Genomic DNA, 14,734 nt, shown 5'->3' with positions numbered 1-14,734 from the left:
TGTAATAATGAATTACTCACTTAATAAATAATAAAATAATTGATTTAAGTAACATATAGACTGATAACATTCAAAAAATCATACTGCGACTTGACCTCATGACGAAACATTTAGAAAGGTTTACAAATTTAAAAATATTATATCATTCAATTTATTATAAAACAAGGATAATTATTATGTATTAAATTAATACAAAAAATTAGGCAAAATTATTGACATATCTAATATTTAAAAAAAGTCACAAGATTATTAAACATATTTTTTTTTTATTATATTATGATTTAAAAAAAAAAATTTGCATCTTGTTCCACAGATAATATAACAAATATATCACTGTCTCTGCGAACTAATGCCATGATATGATTACAAATGATAAGACCATTTAGATAAATTATAGTTAAAAGTAAATAACAAATATAATTCAAATTTTATATATATAAACATTATTGTGTTACAATATTATTCGTTCAAAATTAAATAAAGAAAGAAAGTTACGACATATACTTTTAGTAATAGCCTTTAAATTAAACGGTATAAATTAAAATAAATGTTTATAATAGAATATTTAAATGTTTTTTTTTTAATATCAAATTCAAAATTTAGAACGAATATCTGAGTACCAAATAATTATTTACTATGCGTAAAATGTTGCAAATAAATAACATAAATTTCTCTACAAAATGTACGATGTGTTTAAATAATTTTAGTTTAACTTCTTTCAAAAAAAAATCACAATACTGGAGAATATTCGAGTTATTAGTCAATAATTTATCTGTGGACAAAGAAAGTTGATATTTTTTGCAAGTATATATTATACTTTATTGAAATTAATTTTAATAAATATTATACTGTCAGTATTATATGAAGGTACGAAATTAAAAGTTATATATGGTATTTATACATACCAAATCATATAAATAAATGCAATCGTTTCAAACAGCAAATATGTCATTTTGTATTTGAACATAACAGAAGTTACATTGATAAACTTTATTTTGATTTTATATTATTCATTTAAATAATTATTGTTAGTTTTATATTATGAGACCATAAATATTAACAGCCATTCGACAGCAATATTACTGTGTAAGTTTTATTTGTTAAAGGAATATTCTATAAAAAATCAATACGTCTTGAAACTATTTTTTTTTGTTTGTTTTTTTTTAATTTGATTATTATAAAATTATAAATATTGACATAAGATTATTTAATTATAATAATTATGAAATTTTTTATGATTTACAGCTGAAAATTCGAAGATTTAGTTTATTATCTAATTTAATATAATTTTAATTTTATTTACAATGAAAGTGATCGTTGGGGTCACGCGTTCGATTATCGACTATCTACTAGAAACTGGAAACCGCGCTTGCTGTCTAAAGAAAAAAAAAAAACTTTAAAAATCAAGCGAAAGTATTGACTGTAATATAAATAAAATTGTGACTATTTGTAAATTACTCTATGAAACAGATAGCGCTGCGAGGATACGCAATCAATTTTACGAACGATATATCAACAATTATAATTAATTATCCTTAACAACAAAGTCTCAGAGACGAGTCGTTTATTTTCAACGACATTTGAAATGGATTAAAATTAAATAAATATATTTTTCGAAAACGAAAAGCTCGCGGTGCACACAATTATATGAATTAATTTCGTTCGAATTATGATAATTATAACGGATCAATTTACAATTAAATTAAGTCTGAATTATAATAAACACGCAATCTTTGATTGCTAGTAAACAACCTACATGCTATATATACAAGTGAGCCGAAAGGAAAATGTCTTAGAATATTAAGATAGGTATGTACACTCGTCTTTACAATTGAATCACAAAAATATTGCCATATATAAATATTGACATCATTCTGTGTACTGCAAATACTGGACTTTCGCTGAACTTGTATGAATTATAACTATTACGTAATATGGATAGGGTCAAACCAGGACAGATTCGAGTTACGTCATTTTCAATTTAGTTTATTTGGTATGACTATAACGTACAGAGCACAATATTCATGATATTGATTTCCCTAAAATTTAAAACGGCACAAAATGGTATACCTAGTGTAATAGAAGAAAAAACCTACTTTGTTTATGGTTAAGGCTTGTTCCATGTGGCAAGTGGAACTGTAAAGTATAACCATCTCACATTATTTATGAAGCTTGTTGGCACAACTTAATTCGTTAGAGGTTTTAAGCAAAGAATTGGATTGGAATATTTAAAGAGACAAAAATTCAGCAAAACCCCAGTGCACTGATATACAATGTAATCGTTTCATTGGAATATTACAAAACTTCATACACTGGCAATAATATAAGATCACAACTGCTGTCGCCCCAGAATATGATAAGGTGAATATATTATAATTGATTTAAATTAAGCTGCCATTTTGAAAGTCGAACTTATTTAAAAAAAACCGCTTCGTCAGCAATCGGTGTTTTCAAAAACAAGTTAAGCAAGAACATTCTTATGGAACTACTCGTAAATATCTAAGTAGTCACGACGTCAAAATTCCATAAAACGAATCCGGTCTCCACGCGTTGACATCTTCCTATAGCAAACCAAAACAAACTAATCACACTAAATAAAAGTCGTCTGGCATCCAATATATAGTAACAATAACGAAGCATGCGGCGCGACGCTAGTCCCCGCGCTCGGGGCGCTCCGGGCGCTCCGGGCGCTCCGGGCGCTCGCGGCGCCGCGCGTCGCCGTTGTGCGCGCGCGCCGGCCGCGCCCACGTGTTGACGCAGCCGTCCGCGCACGCCGTGACCAGGTACTCGGCGCGGAACAGCAGCGCCGTGAGCCGCTCGTGCGCCACCTTCTTGCACACGAGCGGCTCCAGCACGGGGCACTCGTCGAAGCGCGGGCACGACGGCGTGCCGATGAGCCGCAGCGGGTCGTGGCCGTCCGCGCGCCGCAGCGCCACCGCCGCGCCCGCCTTCTCCGCCGGCCGCGCCAGGCTGAAGTTGCGCCGGTGCTCCGAGCGCCGCTCGCCGAACGAGAAGCCGGCCAGCCGCTGCGTGAAGTTGGCGCCGAGCGAGCCGGAGCTCTCCTCCTTCGCCTTGCCGACGCTGATGCTGAGCGTGGCCACGTTGTTCGCCTTCCCCTTGGCGGGCGGCTTCGCGCCGGACGGCTCGCCGGCCGCGTTCGCGCCGCTCAGCTCGGCGTGCTTGTGCCCGATCTTGTTCGTCTTGGTGCACTTGGCGGGGACCTTCGTGCCCGGGACGCCGTTCGGGGAGAAGCCCTGGCTGTTCGGGGACAGGTGGGCGGAGGCCCGCGCTCGGACCGGCGGCCTGAGCACGTCCTCCGTGAGGTCCCACAGACACAGCTGCGTGTCCTGCGATACGCTACCTAACCTATAACACTGCACACTCTCGCTCTTCTTGTCCTCCTCGACCTCGTGCTCGGGATCCACGAAGCTGACCACGTACGGGTCGAACGCGACGACCGACACCCAGGACCGATGTCCCTGCCCTCGAGCCACTACTCTTCTTTCACTGAACGACCACACTGTCACTAAATCGTCCTCCCCTCCCACTACCACATACTTCCCGTCTGGCGACCAACACACGCACAAAAATCCACCAAAATACGATCTCGCCCGTCCGATCAACTCCATAGTATCATAGTGAAACACTCTTAAGAAACCGTCTTGCGACACCACTGCTAAGTTTGTCCCGCACGGCGAAAACGAGAATTCGTTAATACAGCTGCCTTCCGCACCTATTACCCACCTAAAAATAAACGACATTCTCTGAATAATTACATCATAGGAAGAAATTATGTCTTCTTGAACAAACAAATAACATTATATTATATTTATCATATCTAGTTTTTTTTAAGTAAAACTCGCTTTTAATACCATGATTATTATTTTTTTTTATTATTTTACTAAATAAGTCATTGATATACTGTAATAAGAATCAGTCTTGAAAATCTTAATACTTACCTATACAGAGGGTTTCTAGTTGATTTAGTTCTACATGTATGAATAGAGTAACTCTCTCCCTGTTTAAAAAGCTGGTAATGGGGCGATGTGGTGCCACAAGTGAGCTCCTCATTGTAAACATAAAGCTGACCAGAAGCATGGGCACTAATAAAAAGGTTGCTAGAACCTGGTACCCATTTAATGCAGGTCACCCGAGTCTTGTCTATCAACCTCTGAAAATATTATTTATCTACATTAAAAAATGATATAAAAAAACACTAGTTGAATATACTATTTTTAAGAATTTTTATTGAAATTGTATATTGTTTTATAAACATATTTATTATTTGTAAAACATATTATTTCGATAAAAGCTAAGCCACAAATTTTTTGTATTCCATTTATTCTCATACAGAACGTATGAATGTTCAGATATTAATTATGGGTTGCTGCACTGATATTGTTCTAGTGACAAAGCAGGAAGTGTAGGCATCAATGCCGACAAATTATTCTAGCTTACCCCACCACTAATTTAAACTTACTTAGGTTATTCGAAAATAGAGATTATTGTTTGTACAGGGTATTTTCTCACTCAAGCAACAATTTAACAATAGTGTCTGCTTATTCACACTCATTGAACGAGTTTGGATAATCTGTTTTAATGTTTTTTTTAATTATTGGTTTGACTATTTATTTTTGTCACCAACCATATTACTGGTAAGTAATTGTTTTATGTGCAGTAAAGTCTGCTGAACTACTCGTTTACATTTAGATAAATAGTCAATTATCAGTAATTTCTGCTGTTCTACATCAAACATTTTAGAGAGCCTAAATTCAAACAGGCCAACTTAGATTAGCACATATTCATTTATTCTTAATATATTCAATAATTTCCAATATATTTTTAAAAAAATTATGGTCAATTGTATGATCCCCATTGTATTGATTGTTTTGTGTATATGTTTCTTTATTTTAGTAATTTTCCCAAATGTGTATAATCATGTAAAACCTATTAACAGATAATTTGGTAATATATATAAATAATTGCTGAGCTAATACATAATTCATGTAAACTTGTTATTAACATAAACATTTAAATCCTTAACAACTTTAACCCTTGAACTATGGCATAAGGATTATAGAATAACCTATAAAAAAAATTATTACTCACCTCTTCATTGTATAATTTACTTAACTCCTTCTTAATTGGATCTATGAGTTGAATTTGGCCAGTGGAAAAACCTATGACTAAAGAAACACTTTCTGGTGTTATGGTCACCGTGTTGAAGTCGTGGCAAGTTGGGTTTGTCCCTTTGTACATCTTTTTGTCCACCGGTTTAGTGAGATCTGCAGCCTAATAACATTAAAATAGTAAGAGTAACTTTGTAGGATATAATAGTATAGCACTTATTAAATGAGACATTTTTAAAATGTAAATTCAAAAGCATTGAGAAATGGAAAAAAAGTTAGGTAATTTAAACATGACTTAAATAAAACTACTATAGCTTACTGTAAATATTATCTTTGTATAGAATGAATTATTTATATAAAAAAATATTTAAAATTTAATCTTTATTTATGAAATACATTTTCAATAAGGATATTCTATAATTCAAACTATATATTTTTCAAGGAATATTATATAGTATTCCTTGAAAAATATATAGTTTGAATATAATTGCACTTCACTGCAAATAAATGCTTTAAAAGCCACTATAGTAAAGTCCACTTATGTTCTGTCTAGTTGATATTTATCTCTATAGATCCCTTATCATAACTTAACTCCAATATATAAACACAATATGAATACAAAATAAAATGATGTAACCAGTTCCTAGATTCTTTTTATTATTGTTATCCATTAGGTAAAAAAAATATTTTAAGTGGTTTTTTTTATTACAGTAAATAATAAAAATTGAATAAAGACAAATGTTATTATGCCTAAAGTTACCTTCTTAACTCCTCTATACACATAAACATAGAGCTCTTTGCCGTGATTAAAGCATATTCTGTCATCGGAGCCTTGTCCATCAGAACCAGGAACTCCGCCTCCCGGGCTCGGGGGCAGGGAAACCAGCGATACGCGCACATGGGTCGAACCTGACCCGCTAGTATACCCCACACGATTTGGTCTTGAATACTCGGACAATGTCATCAATCGATACGTCCCCTCTCGAGTCACGAACTGTGTCTTCACGTCGTCCTTCCCGCCAGAGTCAGATTGTACGGCCATGTTATCATATCCTGTTATTATTCATTGAGACCGCCTGGGAAGCCCGATTAATATCAGTTGACACTTCAGCCCGCACACGATTTTAGCCGCTTGTACACTAATTCCATAGCTCATAAGTACTCAGTCCGATCAGGTCATCAAGTTGTCGAACAATAAATAGCATATAGTATGTTTTAATTATCAAATGTCGAAACAAATTAGATATTCTTGTGTATGCAACTTATGAAGTCAGGTGTCATGTCAGACAACATGACGGCTAATTGTTTATGGTATTTTTTTCAGCAATGGATTCATTGTATTTAAATATTGCCCTTTTTAATGTTCTAATATTTACTTTTTATATTTTACTTATGATAAATATTTAATTTAACAAGTAACAGTTTTATAGTTTAAATATATGTTTGTAATATATTTGGCATTTTTTATCATATTTATCACAGTTACCAAAGGTAGATTAAAATAATACTTACAAACATTTTATGCTTTGAAATAAACTTGGCTATAATTAATAAAATAATAGTGGTTTCTTTGATTATATACATGTTAACATATATAATCAAGCTACGCAATGCAAGCAATGAATGTATTTTCGCTATTAATTTATCTTCACTACCTGGAGTTTCAGAATTTTAAAATTTTTAACCGAATAATATGGTATTCGGATACAGATGAAAGTTAATATGTTAGAAAACAATCACCCTATTGTAAGATGATTTTATCCAATTATATTTTAGAATAAATAATGTGGGTTTTACTTTTTAACTTATTTTAAATAATTAGGCAGTCAAACATTACTGAAGAATAATGTAAAAAGAGTAGAGTAGTCATATTTCTACATCTACAAGGAACATTGTTATTAAAATATCTATATAAACTCAAATAATAAACAACAAAATAAAGTAACTGCAATATTTATAGTTATTTAGATTAATTAATATTTACTTTTTTTAAGAGGGGACAAACAAGCAGGCGGCTTAAAAGTGTGGTGCTGGCCTTTAAGGAATAAAAAATCTACAATCAAAGCATGCCGGGTAATTAAAATGATAAAATATATTTTTCTTTAATTTTATTTAAAATAAGTGTTTTTATGTTATTTACATATTAAATTATCACTCTGAAGTTTTACAATCAATTTTGTCTTTTTTAGATGCTTCAAGAGTATTATCTTCTGGGAGACTATTTACAGAAGTTGTCAATGCATCATCAGACTTCTTTTCTGCTTTGGCTCCTTCTTCTCCCTCCAGAAATTTATCCCATTTGTTAATTCTTTGATTTAAAGCAGCGTCAGTTTCAGCTATTCTGAATTTAGTTCGACCATCCCATGTTTCAGCTGTTATTTGTCGCTTACCAAACCATCTACCATTGATAAGTTGAATGACAGCATCTGCCTGTTCTGGTTCTTTCATAGATATTTGAGCAACACCTTCTGGATGTCTGTCATAAATCACAACCTTTCTAACATCACCACACTTACCACATTCTTCTCTCAAATCCTGCTGATAGTCCAATATAAGCTGCACTTCATTATCAAAATCAGAGGGATGAAACAGATTTTTAACAATTACAACTTTCTCATGTTTAGATCTTTCCCCGATAAACTTCTCAGGTCTCCAATCAAATAACTTTTGTTGCATTTTCTTTATTTTCTCTAACTCTTTTTTCTTTTTCTTTTTGGGTTTTAGGGCTGGATTGTATTCACCTTTCAATTGGAAATGTGCTTTTTCCACTTTAATCTTGTTACCTTTGTAATCACTACCATCAAGGAGCTTGAGTGCAAGATCAACAGATTCAATTTTTATGTACGTACACAGAGCATCTCCTTTAAAACAATTCTGGTCTTTATCCACATATAGCTTTACCCTCATCTTTTGCGTGCTTGGGTCTCGTTCAACAAGACCACACTTTTGCATTAGATTAACAAAATCTTCTTCTGTTGTGTCTAGGGGCAAGTTAGATACATAAACTTTAGTGTTTTTCTCTTCTGATTGTTGAAACCATTGGGGATCATTTTTCCTTTTAACACCTTGTTCCAGTTTTTTCTGTTCTTCTTTCTTTTTTTCTATTTTAGTTTCTTCTTTGGTTGTATTGTCAACAAAGCCATAAGACATTTGGTAAAATGCCAAAAAGTCATCATCGACTTTAGGTAACCACGCTTTCTTCTCATCATCCCAAAAACTTTTGGATCCATCTGCTTCTGTGTAAATATGAGTGTCATTTTCATAACTATATGTTCTTCCCGGAACATCACCTGGCTGAGGAGTCCATGAGTTTGACTCTTTGTTCCATGTAAATTTTTGTTGAGTTGTAGGATCTGTATAAATTGCCTCATCATTTTCATACGTTATGTATGGGGCATAGTTACCATATAATTCTTCCATAGATTTGGCGTCTGAAGTTTCACAATCACTACTCGTTTTATTTAAAGAATCATCAGCATGTGCTTCTGAAATATCTTCGGATCTAACCTCTGTTTTGGATTTAGTAGTATCTGGTTTTGTTGTAATAAATTCAACATTTTCGCTACTTACTGTCTCCTTCTGTTGCTTAGAAAGGCTGTCGGACACTTCAGTTTTACTTTCTTTATTAATCTTACTTCTTTGCTCCTCTTCGGCCAATTTTTGGACAGTTTCGCATGAGAGCTTTATAACAAATCCTGTCTTAGCGGGCTTTTCAGGTCTCGCCATTTTCTTAAGTCACAATTGTTACTTAGATAACTTTGACAGTGTTCATTATTTTATAATAAAAATCAAGATAATTGTATTCCAGAAAAAACTGTATAGTAAACTTACAATTTTATGGATTTTCATAGAATTTATCGTTTTGATAAATGAAAATGATAGATTAATTGACGTTTGTTTGTTGAAGTTTATATCGCATGTGTTGCAAGCATACGTAACTGTATCATTTTAACAGAGTACAATATAGACAAAATTAAAATATTAAAAACCTTATTTACGTTAAATATTAAGTTATATACTCTAATTAAATTTATTTTTAAGATAGATATTGCCGCACTATGATTTTTTTTATAAAATGTGATTCATGTGATTGTCGTTTGTCAATGTCATCTAAGCATAAAATTGCCGATAAATAAAACAAAATTCTTGAAAATATATTTTCGTTGTTATTATATTAACTGTCATAGTTTTAACACAATAAAGTGCTTGCATAACAAATATATATATTTATATTAGTTTATAGCTGTGTATTCGAAAGTAGTCGTCAAAGTTATTTGAATAATTATGGAAGATCTTAAGAACGTTTACATTTCACCGCTTCCAGACTCCCCATATGTAAAGCCCTTTAGATTTAATTATACTCAAAATGGTAAAGAGAAGACCTGGGACCTGTTGGAAGTGCACGACAGCGTGGCTATAGTAGTTTTTAATGTGTCAAGAAAGGTTATGATATTTGTTAAGCAATTTCGTCCAGGTTCGAAACTTTACTTTTGAATAATTTTGATATAAATTTTACGATTTTTTATGGATCGAGATTTTTTTTAAACAAATTTTAAAAAGTACAATGTATCAATTGTTTTATTTACAGTTAAAATAACTTTCATTCATTTAATTAAATCTATTAATATTTCAAAATTGTTTTTCAGCAATTTACTACAACTGCATTCACCCTAACGACAGGAAATCAAATGTTATAGATACTGACAAGTATCCAGCATCACTTGGTATAGCTTTGGAGATGTGTGCTGGTATCATAGATAAAAACAAGTCTGTTGAACACATTGCTCAAGAAGAGGTCTTAGAGGAGTGTGGTTATGATGTGCCACTTGAAAAGTTGCATAAAATAACTTCTTATAGGTAGTTATATATAATATAAATAACATGAGATTAGACACAGTTTACATTCGCTAAATAATTTTACTATTTTCCACTTGTTATTGTAAAAAAATAACTTGTTTTCTCTGAAAATATGAAACTGTGTGCTCTGCACTATTTTTTTTTCTACTACCAAATTTTTAATATTATTTTTAAATTATTAATATTGATGTTAAAACACATGTAGATCTGGTGTTGGTGTACAGGGAGCACTTCAAACATTCTTCTACTGTGAAGTCACTGATGACATGAAGACTGAACAAGGTATGCTTTTTAATGTATGGACTACTTCCGTCAACCTCTTATATTTTTTTTTTTTTGGAAGTTTTGATGTAAATAAGTCACTTGATTGTAAGCTGTTATCTATACCTATAACCAATAAATAATAGCCAACCCATGGGACCTAAGTTATTCTTCTCAATCTAAGGGTTCACTCACCTTTCAAACAGGATCTTAGCGACACAGATAACGGTATACAGTTTAATTGATTAGTGGGTGGTTATTACCCAAATATATGTACATATGTAATAATACATAAAACAATTAACATAATTTGTATATTTTATAATTGTTTCCAGGTGGTGGTGTTGATGACGAAATTATAGAAGTGGTTGAAAAAACCATTCCAGAAATTGAAGAAATGGTCAATTCGCCTGGACCTATTTCGAGTCCACCCAGTTGCCTCTTTGCCTTGATGTGGTTCCTCCATTACAAAGCAGATAAATACCGAAAGTAGGTATAAAATAGTTTATTCATAATGAAATTTGTATTGTTCATTTCAATAGATTTTATACTTAGAACTGAAATGTGGCAATGAGTATAGTTAATTAACCATTGTTCTTAAACAGCCTCAGCCTTTTGCATATTTAAATCAAATTTATAAAAATTAAACACAAACTTTTATTTTTGACTAATCATGTAGAATAATATTTCTACATTATGCATAACCTTTACAAAACAATTGAGAATTAAATTAGAATTTAATTTCAAAATTTATATTCAAATCTTTAAATGCTCAAAAAAGCCTTAATATAAATATAATCCTAAATAAGTGCATCCTTACTATATTCCAAAATACATATATATACATAAAAAATAAGGCTTTCAAATATTATTTCTTAAAATTCATAGTTGAATTAACTGTTGTAACTGTAATTCTATTACTGCATACAAAATATACTTTGCATGTATTCCATGTGAGTACGAGTACATATATGATAAGGCGATGTTGATATTTATATCACATAATTACATATATTATTGTCCTTTTAATCTCTCTTGTAAGAATTTAATATGTGAATTTAATATGTGAAAAACACTTAATTATTAGTTTTCATGATTATCTTAATAAAAGTCATGTTTTATCTTCTAATTTCTTTTTTTATATAACAGAAAAGTCCAGTATTACTGTTGTTATTGAATCATCTTCCACTTATAAGTTCTAACTATACCTAAGGGTGTTTGTTTAAGTTTTAAAATATCTTCTAAAGTACATAATTAGTAGTACATTTTCCCGTTACATAATAATATTATAATGTTCAGAACCAATTGAAGTGACTTGTAAATTTTATTGTTTGCATTACAATAAGTAATGTTAAGTAAGGCTGTTTTGTAAGAACAAACTCAATACTCACCACAGAAAACGGTCGTCAGATAGTGATATCTGACATTGACCATAATAATTACAATATTTCAAGAATACACACATCAGAATAGTATATATATATATATATATATATATATATATATATATATTGGAATTATATATATATATATATACATATATAAGTTGGCTGTTAAAATGTCAAATTTTTATAAATGTTAAATTGTTTTCGAGGGTAATCACGAACCGTCTTGCCCGAAAATTCGATGACTTCCAACCCGTGGAACAGGCTGAGTTTCGAAAAGGCTTCAGTACCGTAGACCACATACACACACTAAGGCAAATAATACAGAAGACCGAGGAATATAATCAGCCTCTATGCCTAGCGTTTGTGAACTACGAAAAAACCTTTGATACCATCGAGACCTGGGCTGTTCTGGAATCCATGCAGAGATGCCTAATTGACTGTCGGTATGTCCAGGTGGTGATGTGTTTGTACGAAGCCGCAACCATGCCCGTCCAAGTACAAGATCAGAGCACAAGATCAATCCAATTGCATTGCGCGGTAAGACAGGGAGATGTGATCTCACCGATACTCTTTACCAATGCATTGGAGGTCGTCTCCAAGACGCTCGATTGGAACGGACGCGGCATTAACATAAATGGCCAACACATTACACATCTGCGATTTGCCGACGACGTTGTCATCATGGCGGAGACTCTGCATGATTTGGAAGAGATGCTAAACAGCCTGAGCGATTCTTCAAGACAAGTAGGTCTCGGGATGAACATTGAAAAGACCAAAATTATGGCAAATCGACATGTATCCCCGAGACCAGTGGTCGTAAATGACTCTCCACTTGAAGTTGTGCAGGAATATATCTACCTGGGCCAAACTATACAACTTGGCCGGCAGAACTTTGAGAAGGAGGCTAAAAGAAGAATACGTTTGGGCTGGGCTGCATTCGGGAGGTTACGTCATATTTTTGAATCGTCGATCCCACAGTCGCTTAAGACCAATGTCTTCAATCAGTGCGTCCTACCTGTAATGACTTACGGTGCCTAAACGTGGACACTTACCGTCGGACTGGTCCACAAATTTAAGGTCGCTCAGCGAGCAATGGAACGCGCGATGCTTGGGGTTTCTCTGGCAGATAGAATCCGAAATCAGGACATTCGCCAGAGAACTAAAGTCACCGACAGTGAAGTGGGCTGGTCATGTCTCCAGGCTCATTGATGGCCGATGGAGCCGACACGTGTTAGAGTTGAGACCACGCTTAGGCAAACGTAGTGTAGGACGCCCTGTGATAAGATGAACTGACGATTTAAAAAAGGTGGCAGGTACGGGATGGATGCGGACTTCCCAAGATCGGGATGGTTGGCATTCTATGTGGACGGCAAAAGGCTGAAAAAAAAAATAATGTCATATGTATGTATACATGAGTATTTGATGAGTTCTTACAGCATAGCACTGCTGATCAATATATTCATTAATCCTTGTATTTTTTCAACAGTTTTGATATCTATAAGAAATATTATGTAAATTAATGTGTATTAAGTAGAAATATCTACTATTAAGATTGTTAACTGTTGTTTTTAGCGTTAATTGGAATAGAAGTTCTTATAGTTCTGAAACTATTTCGGTGTGTGTGTTTTTTTTATAAGCATGCATTTTACATTAATTATCTTTATTCCCATGTATATGTTATAATAAATCTATAATCTTAAGTACAGTGTAATTTAATTATGTAGACTATCCTATTTATCGTTTAATGATAAGTTATCGAGAAACCATCATAGATACCAATTGGACACTTAATATTTATATGAAATGGTAAATATTCCTAGTTTATTATTATATAATCCGTTTTTATTTATTTTATTTATCGAGGAATGTAATATAGTAACGTCAACTGTCAGCGGATAATATGAACCGTAGACATCTTGAAATATTTCGACCATTCCTCGATAAGTGACATAAAACATGCATAATGAATAAACAAAGCAAATATACTTAATTAGTCATTCTAAAAAATATATTTTATAATAAATTCTATTATGTTATCATTTTGTTTCTTTTTTAATTAAGTAGAAAAAATTTTGTATCTCGATGTCAATAACGGAATAGGTCAACGTGATCTTACGAAAATTTTCACCGCTCCGTATCCGCGGGGTAGCCATAGCATCGTAACCGTGCAGCCTACAGTTTTTGTAAAAAAAAATAATTTAACCCTAGCTTTTTAAAAGTGTTATTGTATTAATTATTGAATAATTCCTATTTTAATATAACAAAATGTGCGCAGGTCATTTGGACGTTACTGTGTGGAATGCAAAGTAAAGAAATAATGAAAATATATATATTTAATATAATATATATATTTAATATAATATAATATATTTAATATAATATAATATATTTAATTTATACAGATTATGTATACTTTTATTTAATTCCCTAATGAACTCTTTTTCTTAAATGTCACGGTAATAAAATAAATATTTTATAATTAAGATCATGAAGTTAAGCAAATCATTTAATAATAATTAAAATGGCAGTATTGATATTTCAACGATTTATAATAACTTGTATAGAAATTCAATGTATATTGTTTATAAAATATTCAAGAATTTCTGATATTTGTCGTAAAACGCGTTCACATATTAAGTAGATTTAAATCGATTGGTACGAACTGAATAGGCTTTCAATCAAATTGAAGCAAAGATATCTTTCAAATTTCATTGATATGTATAGTTTTTTATTTAATGTCATTTAAATTGAGAAATGGTAAAGGTAGTGTGCGCTGGCCGTAATTTGAACACCCTTATATAACGAATTAAATTTTATATTTAACTGGTTTACATATGTCTCACGGGCCGGTTGGCGTGGTTGGTAGATTGCCTTTCACACCGAAGGTTGTGGGTTCGATTCTCACCCAGGACAGACATTTGTATGCATGAACATGTCTGTTTTTCCTGAGTCTGGGTGTAATTATCTATATAAGTATGTATTTATAAAAGAAAATTAGTATATCAGTTGTCTGATTTGAGATTTCCATTTGGAATAATGTCCCAGGATATTATTATATGTAAGGATGTTATGTTAAAAATCAATTTTAAATAGTTTTTT

General features: G+C 32.6%; 3 protein-coding genes across 3 annotated transcripts; 1 reads left to right on the top strand and 2 right to left on the bottom strand.

The window, feature by feature from the left end:
• Nucleotides 1-1,016: 1,016 nt before the first annotated feature.
• Nucleotides 1,017-6,411, bottom strand: LOC126776097 (WD repeat-containing protein 20). Its single transcript, XM_050498383.1, has 4 exons — nt 5,890-6,411; nt 5,110-5,292; nt 3,960-4,171; nt 1,017-3,744 (listed from the first exon to the last, which is right to left on the bottom strand). The coding sequence occupies exons 1-4, from the start codon at nt 6,169-6,171 to the stop codon at nt 2,652-2,654; spliced, it is 1,770 nt and encodes a 589-aa protein (XP_050354340.1). The 5' UTR covers nt 6,172-6,411; the 3' UTR covers nt 1,017-2,651.
• Nucleotides 6,412-7,222: 811 nt separating this feature from the next.
• On the bottom strand, nt 7,223-9,030 carry LOC126776099 (HIV Tat-specific factor 1). The gene has a single exon (XM_050498386.1). The coding sequence runs from the start codon at nt 8,853-8,855 to the stop codon at nt 7,281-7,283; it is 1,575 nt and encodes a 524-aa protein (XP_050354343.1). The 5' UTR covers nt 8,856-9,030; the 3' UTR covers nt 7,223-7,280.
• Nucleotides 9,031-9,248: 218 nt separating this feature from the next.
• On the top strand, nt 9,249-13,968 carry LOC126776118 (uridine diphosphate glucose pyrophosphatase NUDT14-like). The gene is made up of 4 exons (XM_050498410.1): nt 9,249-9,603; nt 9,776-9,986; nt 10,192-10,268; nt 10,583-13,968. Exons 1-4 carry the CDS (start codon nt 9,414-9,416, stop codon nt 10,738-10,740), a joined length of 636 nt encoding a protein of 211 aa, XP_050354367.1. The 5' UTR covers nt 9,249-9,413; the 3' UTR covers nt 10,741-13,968.
• The last annotated feature ends 766 nt before the right edge of the window (nt 13,969-14,734 follow it).

The sequence above is a fragment of the Nymphalis io genome, chromosome 19, assembly GCF_905147045.1.
Source record: "Nymphalis io chromosome 19, ilAglIoxx1.1, whole genome shotgun sequence".
In the NCBI taxonomy this organism is placed as follows: Eukaryota; Metazoa; Arthropoda; class Insecta; order Lepidoptera; family Nymphalidae; genus Nymphalis; species Nymphalis io.
Note: the sequence above shows the minus strand (reverse complement) of the source record. Positions and strands in the feature narration are given on the sequence as shown.